Raw genomic sequence first — 18,748 nt, forward strand, 5'->3', positions numbered from 1 at the left:
TTGACTCAGCCCGTCATCCTTACGAGGTCGGCAAAATGAGTACTAATGTTGCAGCCAAAAAGGCTGCACACGAAGAGAAGGGGTAACAATGGATTGATTAAATCTGGTATTGGTGTGGTGAAGGCATGATGGGCTGAATGGCCTCCTCTTGCACCTGAATTCCTTGTAAATGTAAAAAAAAAATTTATACTGATCAGATGTAGCGTTCTGCATATGCAATTATGACGTCACAACGAAGGCACTTATGACATCATAAAAATACCACTCATTCCCCATGAGTACTTGCTATGCGTCACTTGTGTTCCCCAAGCCATGGGTGGACTTGTGTGAAGTTTTCCCTCATTCTGTCCAGCTGTTCGAGAAGATTTATATATTTTTTCAGGTAAAATCCAATATGGCTGCCAAACCATGTGACAAATGACATCATATGTATGAACCTTTTGTTCCTCATGAACAGGCGGTTAAACATGTAAAGTTTCGCCTCGATCTGTTCAGAGAAGATTTTCAAAGTTTTTTTTTTCTTTTTTCGAAAGAACAATATGGCTGCCAAATCATGTGACCAATGACATCATGAATTTTTTTTTTCTGTGGACCACTTTATCCCGAGATGACCCTCAAAATTTTCATACTGATCGGATGTGTCGTTCTACATTTGCAATGATGACCTCATAACGAGGGCACCAATGACATCATTTAAAAATAATAATTTGACATGTGCCAAGTTTCAATTACATCCATGGAGCAGTTTTGGAGATACAGAAGTCCAAAGTTTTTCCATTTTTCCAACATGGTCACGACACCACATGACCTATGACATCATAATTATAATTAAAGCATTCTTAATGAGTCGTCGCACCTATGGTGAAAATTTGTCAATCGGATAAGCAGTTGCAGGGAAAACAGAGAAAATTAGCTTGGACGAACAACCCAAAAACATAATTCCTCCGGCAACTTCGTTAGCGGAGGCAAAGGAAATGCTTTCATATGCCATTTAGTTGTTAACATCAGGTTTGCTCTCCCACCTCTCTCAATACTCTCGGGTGCATATTATCCAGCACCGGATTTTATCGAGTCCTAGCTTTATTAATAGTTTCTATGCTTCCTTCTGACCTGTATATCCTCCAAAAGCCCTTCCTCATCTCCTCAATCGATATAGTTGGCTACTACCAATTCCACTGACTGCTTTATGTAAACGTTGAAACAAAATAACCATTTAAAAAGCCTGCTATCTCACTTTGATCACAAACCGGTCTCCCTGTGCTATTCCTCAATGGGCCCACACCTCTAATAACCTCTTCTTTCCTTACCACTGATGTACTCAAAGAATGCCTTGCTATGTTTAATATTCTCAGCTATGCCCTTCTTGTATCCTGTTTTGGCTTGCCTGGTTATTTTCTTAACTCTCACCACCATACCAGCTGGAATAACATCAGTCCAAACAAGTAATAAATGTACTGAAACAAGTCCTTTGATGACACTGTTGGCTTTCCAACCATCCTCCCTCTGCTCCAATTACTCAATACACCAATGACCAACTTCCTTCCAACCTTTCTCAGCTCTCCATTCATATCCTCTTGAAAATCTCTGCCTCTGGTTGTCTTGAAGAAACAACCCAAAAAAGGCTCTGTTCTTCACTTTTAAATGATTCAGGCTAAAACTGTTTTTTGTGGAAAAAGCCAAATACCAAAATACCTCATCGATTACTGCATCAACTCATGGAATTGACCAAAGCAGCAGACCTGAAGCATCATCACTTTATCTTCAATAATCATCTGAGCTGAACTACCTCAGTCATTCCACCCTGAATATGCTGCTTCTACAAAGGCAACAATGGATGGACACTGTCAATCTCTAACAAGAGGGCAGGGTGTCACAAAAACCAAGGTTGTTTGATCGTTTGTTGTCCGATAGGCTGTCGTGTAGGTCCAAACTTGAGTTTATTGAAAGGATCAACACACTAAGCAAATGATCACTGGCCTCCCTCTCCCCCTCAGCAGGTAAATCTTGGGCAGATCATATCAATACTGACATTCAAGGTCTGGTGTTGGCATAACAGTTAAAGTGCTTGGTATAAGGTTCTGTGGTCTTGAGTTCAAGCCCCTGTTGGGCCATTGAATTATCACCAGGTGTGGTTGACTCAGCCTGTCATCCTTCCACGGTCAGCAAAATGAGTACCAACGTGCTAGGAACAGGGGCATTGCACCACGCCTCCAGAGAAGGATGAAGCCAAGCAGCTACAGACCGCATACTAATAAATAAATAAATAAAAACGAAAAAAAAATCACTGAGTGACACTTGGCAAAACGAAACGGCACTTGGTGGAGTGCACACCTCCACTAGGCTGAACAGTTTACATTTTGTATACCGCTGATGGGTGGATCTGAGTCCAGACGACATTCACCAAAATTGAATCGGCTTCTTATCACCGAAACCAACTCTTCCACCTGGTTTTGTCATAACTCGCCCACAACTTTTTCAGACATCATGCCATACATAGTTTTTCACCTCATCTCTCAATGGTGACGAATTTTTTTTTTTTCAAAAATTATCAGATCCAGATCTTCACTAAAATGGAATCAATTCGTCCTTGTCACACACCCAACCTGTCCACCAAGATTCATCCAAATCCATCGAAAACTTTTTGAGATATGCAATATCGATTTTAGCCACATCTCTCAATGGTGAAGAATCACTTAAAACATTATAGTATCTGGATCCGGATATTCACCAAAATTATGCGTTGCTGTCCTTGACCGGTCACCTACACATACAAATAAATTCAGAACGATTGCTTGAAAACTGTGGCCAAAAATCGTGCGACAAACGAAAAATCACTCAAAGAGTGACAACTTGGCGAAACAGAATGGCACTCGGTAGAGCACATACCTGCAACAGGCTGAATAATTTACATTTTCTCTGCCACTGATAGGTCAGATCTGAATCCGGACCTCAACCAAAATCGAATTGGCTTTTTCTTGTCACCGGACCAACTCATCCACAACCTTTTGAGACATCATGCTATACATAGTTTTTGGCCCCATCTCTCAATGGTGAAGAATCACTTAAATTTTTCCTATCCGTCTCCGGATTCAGATCTTCAACCAAAATTGAATCAATTAGTCCTCGTCACACACCCAACTTGTCCAAGTTTCATACGAACCGATTCACAACTTTGAGATATCATGTAATATCGGGTTTTTTTTGGCCCCAATTCTCAATGGTGAAGAATGACTTAAATTCTTCGATCCAGATTCGGATCTTCACCAAAATTAAGCGTTGCTGTCCTTGGCTGGCCACCGACACACACACACACACACACACACACACACACACACACACACACACACACACACACACACACACACACACACACACACACACACACACACACACACACACACACACACACACACACACACACACACACACACACACACACACACACAAATGCAGAATGACTGCTTGAAAACTGTGGCCAAAAAATCATGTGAGACAAACAGACAGACAAACAAACGCAACAGACCAATATACTTGGCAAAGCATTTTTTTTTCGCCAAGTATTAAAAACTGATATTCAAAGCTGGTAATCCCCTCAATATTCTTCACAGTTGCAAGTCCTTAACCTTACGATGAGGAAGGCCTTAATCATGTGTCATGGAATACGACACTACCCTGTGAACTCGTGGTGGGGCTTCCCATATTGCTCTCCTGGAAGCGATGACCTCTAAAGATGCCACATCATTGGCACCTTGGGACAGGAGGATGAGTCAGGGTCTCCTTCTCACACTGCCGGCAAGATGGTGGCCTTGCAGTATTTTACTGGCTCTATTATGGTTCTAATCCTCCTCCTCGATCTCCTACCCCTGAAATAATTCCTGACACTGCAGGTTGCAAATATTTTACCTTGACATTCTCAAATCTGAGCTTGATTCTCACCTCTTCATTCATCCCCTCTCTCACATATAGAACAGTATTCTTAGGTATGCAATCTCATGCTCTCTCTCCTCCAGATATTTGAGCGATTTATTTTCTCAACAATATGCAGATTGCACCCATCAAGATCATCTTCCCCTTCACATGCATCTCCCCCCTCCCAATTCTGTTGTGCATCCACAGATTGTCGACCACTTGCTTCAACTTTTGCCCACTTTATGCCCATTGACCCATGTTATTATGCTCTTCAATAGGCCTTAAACCCTGCATTAAAAATATATATATATATATATATACATTTCAGTTCCAAGAAGTGGTGGGAGATGGGGAAGGGGGAAGGGGATAAAACACCAACATTGAGCAAAACAATCTTTCACTTTCAAGCAACTAATCACAAATGTAAGGAAGTGTTTACCAAGCCAGGAAAATCGTAATTGATTCCGTGGGTAGCCATCTTCTTTCTTAGACGCCTTGGCTTGGATAACAATTTAGAGCACATGCGCTGCAGCTGAAGCTTGTTCTTCTCCTTGTTGTACCGCAGCACTTCGAAACGAATCGGCTTGGTGAAAATACGATTGGCCCCGTAAAATGTAGCCGGGTGGACTCTTTCTGGTTCCAGGAACTCACCTGGAAACATTCCCATAATGGGACATCAGATGCAGGAAAAGTGTGGGGGGAGGGGGGTGTCAGGGGGAGGCAGCAAAATAAAACCTACCTTTAAAGTCTGGAGGCAAATAATGGGGAAAAGATTTTTGCAAAACTTTTGTAACATTTGGATCGATTTCAAGCATATTTGGTATTGATCGTATTTAGACTGTTTCCAGCTAAGAATTTGCTCGTGTGGTAGCCATTTTGAATTTAAAAATGGCTGCCATTTGAGATGCAATTTCCTCAATATCTCAACTTCTACACTAAGTAGAGTCATAGAAACAGTGGCTATACCCACATTCTTTGGTATTATATCGCTGATGACCAGGCTCTTTAACATATGAACAAAGTTGTAAAAGTAGCAGGACGAGTGGGCATCACACAAAACGATTCCACCAGAGACAGATGGTGTCTGACAGTGAGAGAGCTCAGCTTGCCGACGATGCAAGAACAATGTTTATGTTGACCAGTGCAGCTGATGATGATGAAATTGAAATACAAATATGTCGGTCCAAAATGGATGGAAAGGGACGAGTAAACGCTTGTCCAAACTTCCAGTGATTCAATGGCTTTGATCATGAATCCTTAGATCTGGAGTCACTCACGACTGGAGATGTTGCCTGTGATGAAGTGAAGACTGCTTTGAAAATGGCAGGTCAAGCAGGGAAGATCATTTCTGACTTTGTTGAACAGCCAAATTCCACGACAGCTTATAAATGTAGAAACTGAAGATGTTTGATGCAGATTCAAGGCCCTGGCCATCATATCCCTTCAGAAAATGATTCCTGTGGTGCACTCATTGGTAGAGGATGAAATGCTGCCAGTGATGAAGTGAAGACAGCTTTGCTAAGAGCAGAACAAACAGGGAAGAAGATCACGCCCAAAACTTGAAGTATAATTGTTGGTAAAATGAAAATTTTGGTTGCCCACTCCTGATTGATGCCAACACAGACATGCACAATGGCACCAGCTTCAAGGCGGTGCGCATTGGCTTCAAATATTTACTGTCCACACAACGTGAAAGATGACTTCTTGAGTTTATGACAATCGATACTCCCATTGCAGTGATGACCATTTTATCACAACATTCATCGATCCAGATGCTACAACCTCTGACTATCAAGATATCTTGAAGCCCGGCATCCCCAAATATCTGGCCAATGCATGCCAAAGCAGTTCTTGCTGTGTGAAAATCTCTAAGGGGGGTCACAATGTGGTCCATGTAAACTGGTGTCTGCCTTCTGATCATTTGAACTTTTGTGTAAATGGTCCCATCGGGATAATCTGCCAGTGAGCTTTGTGGGGCCACAACACCTCATGCTTTTTATCGTTGCATGTACCTTGAGCTTTCTCCCAGAAGATAGTATAGTTTAAGGGATTAGTGGGCCCAGAAGAGATAAATTGGTTTCAAAGAGGGGCATGAGTTCGAAATTAGACAGGGATTAGCAGGGCAGCTAGGTTAGGATAGCACCTGCTGCCACCTCACGCTCCTGACATGAACGTGACATCTGCTTCTTTTGCCGGTATCCGATCCTTAGCGCCAGTTCACTCTTTTGCCAGGACTGGCTCTTCTGTCTGGATGGGAACGCACCCTGCCAGCCCAACAAGAGTTGAAGCTCATTGTTCCCCATTACATGTTTGGAGAACTCAAAAGAACAGGTTTGAAGCAGACCATGACTGGCACACCAATCGTGATGATCACTGCAGTTCGAGCAAAGACTTGCCATGCAGTTCCAGAGGATCAAGGTGGTCGTGACTATGCTTACGAACAAACTGGGAAGAAGTCAAATACATGAACAAGTTGAAGACCCTGAAGCTCCAATTCACACGTCTTCTGACATCATTGCATCCCCGAAAGTTTACCTTGACCTGAAGACTGCTCAACAGAAGGGAGATGATGCATTTGTCACCTTTTGTAAGCACAGAATGCAAGGAATTGAGACTGACCTCAACTACACAGTGAGGAAAATGAAGCTTAAATCATTCACTGATGCAGGGAACAAGGTGACCACAAAGAGGAATGGTAAAGAAGTCAGCTTGAAAAGTGACCAGAAACGTCGTGCCAGACTTGTCATCATAAGCTGAGCCTACAAAACTGATGAGGAACAGGATGTCACATTGTTTGGGCCCACTTCCACTGGATGGCTTGTAAAGACTAATAAGGCAAGGCTGCTGATTAACCTTGAATCGGTCACTGAACCATCGCCAACGGTCGAGACACCAAGTGGGAGTGTTTGGATTGTGGATGGGATGACCGTGCTGCAACAAATGAGCCCAAAGTACATGCCACAGAACATTGGTCAACTTGCTGACAAGATTCTCCACCAATTGTTGAATTTTGCTTGCACTCGTGGTTCAACAGCAGGACACTTTGTGACGGACTGATATCCAGCTGTCAGTATCAAAAATGCAGAGTGCAAACAAAGAGCAGCAAGTGGCTCCAAAAAAAGAATAGAACTACGTTGTCGATGGCACACCATCACATATTCCCGCGCGCACTGCTTTGTCCGATGAATGCAAGGTGAAATTTTATCTGGCAAAATGGATTGACTATTCTTTTCTATTTGATGTGCTTTATGACCAAAGACTTACTATGTTGACTAAATCAGAAGTCATTGCAAGCATGTCAACATTTCATGAAACATTAATTTAACACTGTCCATCAATATAGAACTGTGCATCAATTTAATCATAGGAATGAACTGTGTATAATATTAATTATAATTATTCATAATCAATTGGATAAATACAGTAAAACCTGTGACTGTCACTCATGGGAGCCACATAAGTAAGTTCTATATAAAATAAATTACCATGTACAATGGTAAATACACTTAAAAAAAATCAGCCCCCATGATCCCACCCCCTCTGGCCCGGCCCCTAGGGGTCATATCAAAAATCCGACAGTGTTGTGCACTTCCCCATACATATATCTATTATGTCCCAAAGTTTCAAGTTCCTATCTCAAACAGTGTAGGAGGAGCTATTTTGACCCCCTATCCGTAAGAACCCCCTACCCCCCAAGCACCCTGTGATCATCATGTGTTTTAAAAAAATATGTTGTTAAATGTATAACTCATGAATATGCTTGATTTAAAAAGCTATGACAAATTTTTTTTTAATCGACCCCATGACCCCAACCCCTCTGGCCAGGCCCTTCGGGGTCATATAAAAAAATCCGAAAGTGTTGTGCACTTCCCCATACATATATCTACTATGTCCCAAAGTTTCAAGTTCCTATTTCAAACGTTGTAGGAGGAGTTACAGGGTAAGACAGACGGACGAACGGACACAATCACAATATTCCCGCACTTTCGAAGAAAGGCACGGGAATAATAAATCAAGATTACAAAGTCAGACAAACCAATCCCAAAACAGTGGAAAAAAGTTCCTGTTACACAGTTACAACAAAGAGCAGTTGGTTAAATCCCTGTTCGAGATGTAGAGCAAGTGCGATGTGGGAAGACTGAAAGGTGTTACAGTAACCATGGCTCATGGGGAACTCTGCCATGCAATCGTTCCGCAAGATGGAATGGTTCTCATAAAAGACATTGAAGAGATGCAATGTTCGCATGAAGAGAAGGCCACAAAGATGTTCGTAAATGCCAGCTGCATTTCCAAATCCAGTGGCAACAGTATCATTATCATGAGACCTGACATGGATATGTTTGTCATCGGCATTGCATAAACTTGAGTTTTGGCAGCTCCCAGCTCAACTTCCACACTGGGAAAGATTAGAATCTGCAGCCCATTCATCTCCAGGCTGTTGTGCAACATCTTGCAGAGGACAATCAAGTCGCTGGTAAGCCTTCACTGTTTCAATGGATGTGATTGTCAGTTTATTCCATGGCAAAAGCAAGACAAAGGCTAGCAAACCGATTATGGAGAACTCGATATCGTGTTCGGCACTTCAATCCCGAGGGGAATCGTTCAGAGTGACTGTGAAGACATGGTGTTAGACCTGGAAGTGTTTGTCTGCAAACTCTATGGTCAGCAGGAATACTCAAAACGTGAATGATGCCAGATATGCAATGCTCTGCTTGGCTACCATGGGAGAGAATGTTTTGTCACCAAACCACACCAGAAGCAAGCACTTGGTACCGAGCAACAGAGACCAACACCATCCTTCCACTGAGACTCCTCACAACAGAACTACTTTTGGCAGCCTATCTGGATCTTACAACCTGTGGCTGTTCTGCGCAGAAATGCATCATGCCACATGTAGATGCAAGTGTATGCGTCTTAATCTCAACTGTACAAAGGCGAGTTCATGCAAGGACTTGTGTAAAAACCTAAAAACGCATTTCATAACGAATGAAAAGACATCTGGTCTGTGCTGTTCATGAGAGTATGGCCAAAAGCAGTGATTCTCAACTCGGGGTAAATATTTACATGGCAGGGGGTAAATATATCATACCTGAAAATTAAGTTATGACGATTTTTTTAAGCAACTTCAGACAAAATCAATAACACTGCTATCGTTGTGATACGAGACAGACAACACATAATATATTACAACATAGACTCAAAAATCATGTGATAGACCTTTGTGATAACAATGCATTGTGTTCTTCACAGATATGCATTAGCTGTGAAAACCCTTCCTGAAAATCTGAAAATGGTTTTGCAGAAAGTTATTGAGGCTGTTAATTTCATTTGTGCCGGAGCACTGAATCACCGCTTGTTCAAAGCTTTTTCTGATGAGATGGGCTCTGAACATTCAATTATTTTTCTTCATACTGAGGTGAGGTGGCTCTCATGTGGACTTAGTCTTAACTGAGTGTTTGAGCTCCGAACTGAGGTAGAGATTTTTCTTCGTGACCGGGATTCAAAGCTGTGGGAAAAGTTTTCCGATTCAAAGTTCATTGCCTCTTTAGGGTACCTCTCAGATATATTTACCCATCTTAACCAAGTCAACAAACTCCAGGGAAAATCAGTAACCATCGTTGAAGAAGGTGAAAAGATGAAAGCATTGTAGACAAAGCTGGATTTATGGGTACGAAGAGTTTGTGAAAAATTTTTTGCAAATTTTCCAAACTTGGATGAGGCCATCAGAGAAGAACCTGGTGCGTTACCTGAAATAAATGAAGACATCACAGCACATTTGAACATCTTGAAGCATCACTTCACTGGCTACTTTCTAGAAGACATGATCGAGAAAGATGGATATTAAGACCTTTTACCACTGATCTGTCAGAAATGAGAGATGACAACCCAGCAAAAGAGGAGCCGATTGATATTTAGTCCTCTGCTATTCTTAAGGAAGAATTTGATAGAGTTGGTTTTGATTTCTGGATGAAACTCAGATTCATTCCCACTTCTTACTCAGCGAGCCTTTGTCGCCACATATCTATGTGAATCAGGTTTCTCTACTTTAGTAGCAATGAAGACAAAGGCAAGGAACCGCCTGAAAGCCGATGACGACATGAGGGTAGCGTTGTCATCAACAGCTCCTTGAATAAATAAACTGGTTGAATATGAATCAGCAGAGTTCCCACTGATAATACTTCTGGTATTTTTGTTTGATCTTGTTTGATAAGTGGACTGTATGTTTTTTTTTTTCCTTTATCAAAGTATATTTTGTGCAAAACCTTAATAATAAAGTTGTTCCATCTTCTTTTTTTCATGCCTCGATGCCAGCTATGCATTTTTTTGCATGGGAGTAAGGGGGTAAATGGCTAAATACATCAAGCCGAGGGGGTAAAGGGTTGAGAATCACTGGCCTAAAGGGACAGGTTTCTCATACGAGTTATCGTTTTATATACAACTGATGTCACCAACTGTCCAGTGATGCACAGCAGAATTCATTGTCCAGACTGTTCTTCTTGTTTCATCAACTAAATTAATGTTTAATTGGATGTTGATGCCTCTGGCATTATAAACTTCACATCGTTATAGTGCACCTCAGAATGTACACAAATAGATGTGTTGTCATATTTAAATATATTCTGGCAGGGGGGGGTGTGTTTCAGAATCAAAGGCTATGGCAAATTTAGCTTTTGATCCGATTCATTTGCATGGATTGGAAACTGTAAACAATACCGAAAACACCAAAATACTGAGCATATAGGTTTGATATGGCAGCTATCATGGATTCCAACATCGTAGTACATGTGATTGGTCAGCTTCAGTAATGTAGTCAGGTTGATTGATCTTTTATTCCTAATCATATGGAAAGAAACTGGTAAACAGATATTTGTATGCCGTAAATTGCTGTTTTAATGTTATTTTGACATAAAGACCAAAATCCAGAGTGGAAACATGGCTGAAATAACATTGTATATCTGTGCATATACTTTCCAACTGTTTCCAGTTTCCATCAAAAAATGTTTAGCAAAAAGGGTTTGAGCATGCTATGGCATGACTCCAGACTATTACCACTCATGCCAACTCTGACCCAATCCCCACCCTCCTGAACTCATTTTACTTCACATATCTTGAATCAATGCATATTTTTTTAAATACAACCCAGGGTTTTCCATTAAATATATATGAAATATCAAACAACATCAATAACCAATCGATGGATGAAATAAAAGGGACATTGATTGAGGAATGTTTGCAAATCGTTGCGGGAAGCGAAGAAAAATTGACATTTCAGGCATTAACCCTTCGTAGGAGCAAAAGGTCCAGAGTCCTGTGTTCAGAGAGAGGTTTTTTCCCTCAGACGCTTCGACGAAGGGTGAACACCCAAAACATCAGCTTCCCATGGCGGTTAACATACCTCACTCAAGGTTCTGTCAATTTCATCCATCGATCTACCTGTCCACTGACGCAGGTCGACATTCACGAGCAAGAGTAGTTCTTCATTCCAATAGGCAATCGATTTGCTCAAGGATGTGGATATCACAGCAATTTAAAAAGACAGCAAAATAAAGCAGGTTCTTTCAAGGTATTTAAAGGAAGATGTCCGCGAGCTGAAAACTGAAAAAAAAAACTTCAACCTTGACACGTACAAAGCTACTGTTGTGGATGCAAGTGCCATTTAGTGAAGTGGGTCATACCATACAAAGAGTAATAAACGTAAAGCCAACAAAAATACTCACACTTCAAAAGGCGCTCATAGAAGAGGTAATTGTTCATTGTCTCAGCCACGACTTTGGCTACCTCTTCAAGTTCAAATTCTATAAAAGCATAACCCTTCGATCGCCCGGTCTGCAAAATAACAAACAAAATATCGGCATCACAACCACTGACACATTTATCTATTACTAGGCATTTTTACCCATCGCTTTGCTGATGGATTTAATCAAAAGATGACATGTTGTACTTCACAAATATTCTGTTCTTTTCACCCTATCATTTGCCTGAAGTCATCTTCAATCTGCTTGGAATTCAGCCAACATCACCTTCGTGAAACAACCCTGCTGCTTATATATGGCACGAGCAAAAAAAAATCACTTCTGCTTTGCTGCAGTCAGTGTTTGATGCTCGTTTTTGTACACTGAATGGATGAGGACGTAACAGACAACAAAATAGGATGCAAAATACGCATGCATAGGGTGTACAAGTTGGATACAGAATGAAACTCAAGGAGAGGAAACTGGAAAATTGGAAGGAGAAGGGATTTGGGTGGGTGAATGAGGGTAAAAAAAACATCAGGGTTTTGGATTGGGGATGATCAGCTGTCTTGAAGACCTGGAGGAAAGAATGAGATTGAAGAGGATGTGAAAGTTGATTCTACAAATGGGGGGTGGGAAGAGGAACTGAAGAACCTCTTCATCTCGAGTGGAGGTGAGCAGTGATCCTGATTTAGGTAGTTTCACCAGAAGGCAGTTGATGGTGAACCGCATGAATTCTGCAGAAACCCTGGGGGGATACAAAGCACAGAAAGAGCAAAGGGTGCAAGACCAGAAAGGAGGTGGTAGAAGACAGAGACCACCTGTCATGTATGAGAACAACCGGAAGTGCAGTCATCGCGAGGCGGGAACATGGCGGCACGAGGAGGCTGGGCTCATGAATTGTTCTGAGGTTTGTGTGTGTGGAACACAATAAAAGATTGATGGTGCATTCAAACTGCTTTCCCTGCTTGATATATTACACCACCAAACTGTCTGTGATGGTGAAGTGATAAGCCCATATACTCAGCTTCATTGCCGGAGATTCCAAAGATCTTGAAGGCCTTGGTTTCCACAGCGTCTATCTGAGCAAGATGTGAGGCAGGGGAGCCAGCCCAAAGGGGGAGAGCAGTACTCCATCAAGCTACAGATAAAAGCCTTGTGGATGGATCAGAGTTCAGATGCGCCAAGGAAGGACTTTGTACAATGGAGAGTTTCAGTCGGCGGCTGGCTTTGGAGACCCACTTTGAAATGTGGTTTGCCCAAGAAAGATCATGGCTGATAGTAAGACCCAGTAGTTTGAATGAATGAGGATTGTTAAGAAAGTAGATGGGAGGGTTTGCTCGACGGTCTTTTCGGAGAGAGATAGTCAGAGTGTGAGAGTGTGAGATTTGTCAGGATTGAAAGACATATTCCAAGTGTTTGACCAGCTTGTGATTTTTTTTTTTTTTAAAGGTCTGAAGAGAGGGAAGAGGCCGCAGAATGCCTGTCTGAAGGTTGGGGGATGTCACGGCAGAGGGTGGAGTCACCAACAAATAGATAAAGAGGATTCTCCAGAGAGAGATCATTATCTTGCCAAAACGAAGTTTTTGCAAGGTATGTTAGTCAGCTTGTATGTTTTTTTTTTAAGTTGTCGAAGACAACTTCTGTCACTTTGTACAGTTAACAGTGTGTGTGTGTGTGTGTGTGTGTGTGTGTGTGTGTGTGTGTGTGTGTGTGTGTGTGTGTGTGTGTGTGTGTGTGTGTGTGTGTGTGTGTGTGTGTGTGTGTGTGTGTGTGTGTGTGTGTGTGTGTGTGTGTGTGTGTGTGTGTGTGTGTGTGTGTGTGTGTGTGTGTGTGTGTGTGTATTTTCTCAGCAGTCCTTGTGTATATGTCCACGAAACATTTTGACATGAAAGATAATCACCCAAAGACTGAACCTATAAATTTGGGTGAACCTGGATCAAATGATGACGTCACGAAAAATTCACAAAGTTTCAAAAAATCCCAATCATTTACATGGGACGAAATTTCAAAAAATCATTTCTCCGCCATTTCTTGTTCAATTGCTTTGATATTTAATGTGCTTATGTAGGGTCATAATATCTTTCACCCTGCCACGTTTCAACCGGATCGGATCCAGATTGTGACGTCACAAAATGTTTGAAATTTGCATTGAAAAGCCCATTTACATGACAAAAAAATTCTTAAAATTCGAAAGTTTTATATTTTTCGCTCGAACTTTTAGGGAATATAAAACATACGATTGGCCATGAGCTGACGTAATTTGATCAACTTCCGGTTTGTATTCTGGATCCCATCAGCAAAAATGTGTCATAATTTGGCCATTTTTGAAAGCGCGTATCTCCATCAATTTTTGTGATATGTGGCTCAAACTAGGTGAGAATGTAGTTCAGATATTACTCTTTCATGAGATATCCAGGCCTTCGTTGTGACTGTTCTGGTTCAATAGTTCGCCTGACACCGAATATTCGCCTATCACGCTCAGGCACCAATGGCACTATTCTGCAAACGTGATGTATTATTTTGCAGTGCAGGCCAGTTTTATTAACAATGAAAGGCCCTCCACATCGTACCAATCCATTATGACGTTACCATCACGCAGGTGTGTCAATTTTCCGTTTTCAAGAAGAATTTTGCTTGTTTTTATGCGGAGGAGGTGGAGGTGATGATGGAGTTTTTGACTTAAACCATTGACATCACATTCCACATTCGAATGTTGTTCATGATGGCAACTGACTGAACTGTAAATGCTGTTTCTTGTGCTGTATCCGTGTGACTGCAATGAAGTTATAATAAATTTTCAAACAACTTCGACAACTTCCTCACTCCACGAGTGATTCATTTTTTTTTTGTTTGTTTGTCTGTAATCACATATAAAAAATTCTGCAGAGCACAGTTATCATTGGAAATTTTTGTAACTTCGCATATCAGAGACCTATAGAGGTCCCTTTCAGTGCACAAAATTTTGAAGGTCAAGGTCACTTTGTCGCAAATCAGGGGAGTCGACGAAACCCTTATTTTTTGAGTAATTTTGATTGGTTAGTCTTCAAACTTCATGGGAATATAGTTCATGGTCTGGCGCTCAGCTGATTAATATTTGGTGGCGGTTGGCCTTGACCTTCATATGTTTTTTTTTTTTTGGTCTGTAATCATGTATAAATCACTCTGCAGAGCACAGTTATCATTGGAAATTTTGAAGGTCAAGGTCAAAGGTCAAGGTCACTCTGTCGCAAATCAGGTGAGTCGACGAAACCCTTATTTTTTGAGTAATTTTGATCGGATCGTCTTTAAACTTCATGGGAATATAGTTCATGGTCTGGCGCTCAGCTGATTAATTTTTGGTGGCGATTGGCCTTGACCTTCATGGTTAGCACCTAAGGTCAAACATATTTGACCCCAAGGTCAAATTTTCAAGTTTTAGGAACCATATCGTGTAGTACCTCAAATTGAACACCTCGATGAGTGCTTTCTAGATATATCAAGCATGAGACATTATGACGTCATTTGGTGACGTTATGAGGCAAACACATTTTTCATGGTTACTCTGTAGAACGATTCTCATCGGAATCTCTCGTAGGCAGAAATTCCTCAAGGAGTCGCTCCTGGTGGATAGCAGCTCCGTTCACCTCAGTGTGACCTTAAAGAAGTCACACGTGGTCACCTTTTGGCAAGATACGGGTCACCCTGTGGGTGACATTGGTTTCTTTTTTTTTGTTTGTTTGTTTGAAGTCAGATTTTGAACATCTGCTTCAAATAAGTTAAATTTAACATTTTGAAAATTTAAAAGTATTTTCACTCAGATTTCAACATCACCATAATGCAGATTGTCAAGTTGTTTCAACCTTCTTTATTTAAGATTATTTGTAATAACGGATACCACCGGTTGGGGCGACAAGATACACATTAACAGAGAGAATTGGGATCTTCCCCAAACCTTGAACCCCCTCCCACAGATATGCTACCTCAAGCTTACCTTTAGGCAATATGCAAAACTTGGTTGAATTTGCTTGAGTAGTTTTTTGAAGCATATGTAAATCTACAAACAAACAAATATACAAATTCACCTTTATAGTTGAGATGTACACAAGAATGGAAGTACTTTAACTCCTCCATCTTGATCTTAACGTTTCATGAAATATTCCATTTGTCTGCACTCCCACCCATCGCACAAACTACCTTTCTCTATTCACTCTTCCCCTACCTGATCTTCTGACTCTCCTTCTCTTGACGCCACCTCCATACCCCCACTTCTCATCAACTTAACGTCTCCCCACCACATCATCGGGGCGTACGAAATAGATGAGTGGCTCCGAAGCAAACCTTTTACTGCACCCAAAGTAGCCATGGCCCATGACCAAATGGTATGAGGTACCATACAAGGCACCTGGTCCTTACGTGTTTGCTGCGGGACAGACGCAAGCGGGTCACACGTCCGAACTGACTGAAGAACCTCTTCATCTCAAGCTCGAAGAACCCTGGAGGAATGTGCCCCAAGTAGATCGTTCCAGGACGGCTCTGAACACTCGACTGGCACGAGGAGTGGAAAAGAAGGGGGGTTGGGGCGTGTGTGTGAGGAGGAGGAGGAGGAGGAGAGGAGAAGAAGAAGGGAGGAAGGGAGAGAGAAGAGGAGAAGAAGAAGGGAGGAAGGGAGAGAGAAGAGGAGAAGAAGAAGGGAGGAAGGGAGAGAGAAGAGGAGAGGGAGAAGGGAGGAAGGGAGAGAGAAGAGGAGAGGGAGAAGGGAGGAAGGGAGAGAGAAGAGGAGAGGGAGAAGGGAGGAAGGGAGAGAGAAGAGGAGAGGGAGAAGGGAGGAAGGGAGAGAGAAGAGGAGAGGGAGAAGGGAGGAAGGGAGAGAGAAGAGGAGAGGGAGAAGGGAGGAAGGGAGAGAGAAGAGGAGAGGGAGAAGGGAGGAAGGGAGAGAGAAGAGGAGAGGGAGAAGGGAGGAAGGGAGAGAGAAGAGGAGAGGGAGAAGGGAGGAAGGGAGAGAGAAGAGGAGAGGGAGAAGGGAGGAAGGGAGAGAGAAGAGGAGAGGGAGAAGGGAGGAAGGGAGAGAGAAGAGGAGAGGGAGAAGGGAGGAAGGGAGAGAGAAGAGGAGAGGGAGAAGGGAGGAAGGGAGAGAGAAGAGGAGAGGGAGAAGGGAGGAAGGGAGAGAGAAGAGGAGAGGGAGAAGGGAGGAAGGGAGAGAGAAGAGGAGAGGGAGAAGGGAGGGAGGGGAGGGAGAGAGAAGAGGAGAGGGAGAAGGGAGGGAGGGGGAGGGAGAGAGAAGAGGAGAGGGAGAAGGGAGGGAGAGAGAAGAGGAGAGGGAGAAGGGAGGGAGGGAGAGAGAAGAGGGGAAGGGAGGGAGGGAGAGAGGGAGAGAGAAGAGGAGAAGGGAGGGAGGGAGAGAGGGAGAGAGAAGAGGAGAAGGGAGGGAGGGAGAGAGGGAGAGAGAAGAGGAGAAGGGAGGGAGGGAGGGAGAGAGAAGAGGAGAAGGGAGGGAGGGAGAGAGAAGAGGAGAAGGGAGGGAGGGAGAGAGAAGAGGAGAAGGCAGGGAGGGAGAGAGAAGAGGAGAAGGGAGGGAGGGAGGGAGAAGAGGAGAAGGGAGGGAGGGAGGGAGAAGAGGAGAAGGGAGGGAGGGAGGGAGAAGAGGAGAAGGGAGGGAGGGAGGGAGAAGAGGAGAAGGGAGGGAGGGAGGGAGAAGAGGAGAAGGGAGGGAGGGAGGGAGAAGAGGAGAAGGGAGGGAGGGAGGGAGAAGAGGAGAAGGGAGGGAGGGAGGGAGAAGAGGAGAAGGGAGGGAGGGAGGGAGAAGAGGAGAAGGGAGGGAGGGAGGGAGAGAGAGAGGAGAGAGAGAGGAGAGAGAGAGAGAGAGAGGAGAGAGAGAGAGGGAGAGAGAGAGAGAGAGGAGAGAGAGAGAGGAGAGAGAGAGAGAGGAGAGAGAGAGAGAGAGAGAGAGAGAGAGAGAGAGAGAGAGGAGAGAGAGAGAGGAGAGAGAGAGAGAGAGAGAGAGAGAGAGAGAGAGAGAGAGAGAGAGAGAGAGAGAGAGAGAGAGAGAGAGAGAGAGAGAGAGAGAGAGAGAGGAGAGAGAGGGGAGAGAGAGGGAGAGAGAGGAGAGAGAGGGGAGAGAGAGAGGAGAGAGAGGGGAGAGAGAGGGAGAGAGAGGGGAGAGAGAGGGAGAGAGAGGGGAGAGAGAGGGAGAGAGAGGGAGAGAGAGGGGAGAGAGAGGGAGAGAGAGGGAGAGAGAGGGAGAGAGAGAGAGGAGAGAGAGAGGAGAGAGAGAGAGAGAGAGGAGAGAGAGAGGAGGAGAAGAAGAGAGGGAGAGAGGGAGAAGAAGAGAGGGAGAGAGGGGAGAAGAAGAGAGGGAGAGAGGGGAGAAGAAGAGAGGGAGAGAGGGAGAAGAAGAGAGGGAGAGAGGGGGAGAAGAAGAGAGGGAGAGAGGGGGAGAAGAAGAGAGGGAGAGGAGAAGAAGAGAGGGAGAGGAGAAGAAGAGAGGGAGAGGAGAAGAAGAGAGGGAGAGGAGAAGAAGAGAGGGAGAGGAGAAGAAGAGAGGGAGAGGAGAAGAAGAGAGGGAGAGGAGAAGAAGAGAGGGAGAGGAGAAGAAGAGAGGGAGATGGATATTTTGGCAACACAAGTCTCGATTCGCAAAACAGAATTCGATAAAAGTCCTGCGCAAGGAAATGTACAAAGGAAGGGGCCACGTGATGAACACGTGCACGGGAGCGACCCGAGTCGTACCTCCTTAGTATAATTCTTCTTCTTCAAAACGTGCACTTGTCTCTCGAAACCCTTCTGTTGTTGCGGATTCAAAGCCAGGGCCGTGGTCTTCCCGTGGCTGGACTTCTTCTTCGCTACTTGGCGTTTGTCATGTGCAATCTCTTGCTGATTCGCGCCTTCATCGGACTTTTTCTCGACATGGACTCGATTCTTCGCTTGCCCTTTTCGCCGCTTTAGCCCCTTAAAACCCATATTTATTGGCGAACGTTTCGAAATTCTTCGCTTTTGAGCGTTTTCGAGAACTATTCAATGAGCGCCCGAAAACGTACTTCGAAATAAGTCACTCAAACCGAAGGTCAGAAACAGATCACGTGTTATCACACGTCGCTTTCCATGCGTCAGCACTCGTCGCTTTGCAT

The 18,748-nt window shown here is 43.5% G+C and overlaps 1 protein-coding gene across 2 annotated transcripts in view; it reads right to left on the reverse strand.

The window, feature by feature from the left end:
* The window catches only part of NIFK (nucleolar protein interacting with the FHA domain of MKI67), a 26,339-nt gene extending 7,592 nt beyond the window's left edge, over positions 1-18,747 (reverse strand). For both annotated transcript variants that reach the window (XM_085892772.1, XM_085892773.1), the window contains exons 1-4: positions 18,351-18,747; positions 16,038-16,169; positions 11,628-11,736; positions 4,349-4,560 (exon numbers count right to left, since the gene is read on the reverse strand). In XM_085892772.1, the coding sequence (XP_085748898.1) occupies positions 4,349-4,560; positions 11,628-11,736; positions 16,038-16,169; positions 18,351-18,581 (684 nt within the window). In that variant the 5' untranslated portion in view covers positions 18,582-18,747. The remainder of the gene's footprint in view (positions 1-4,348; positions 4,561-11,627; positions 11,737-16,037; positions 16,170-18,350) is intronic.
* Position 18,748: the final 1 nt, after the last annotated feature.

This window comes from Eptatretus burgeri, chromosome 8 (genome assembly GCF_056783735.1).
Source record: "Eptatretus burgeri isolate ZD-2024b chromosome 8, Ebu_testis_v1, whole genome shotgun sequence".
Lineage (NCBI taxonomy): Eukaryota > Metazoa > Chordata > Myxini > Myxiniformes > Myxinidae > Eptatretus > Eptatretus burgeri.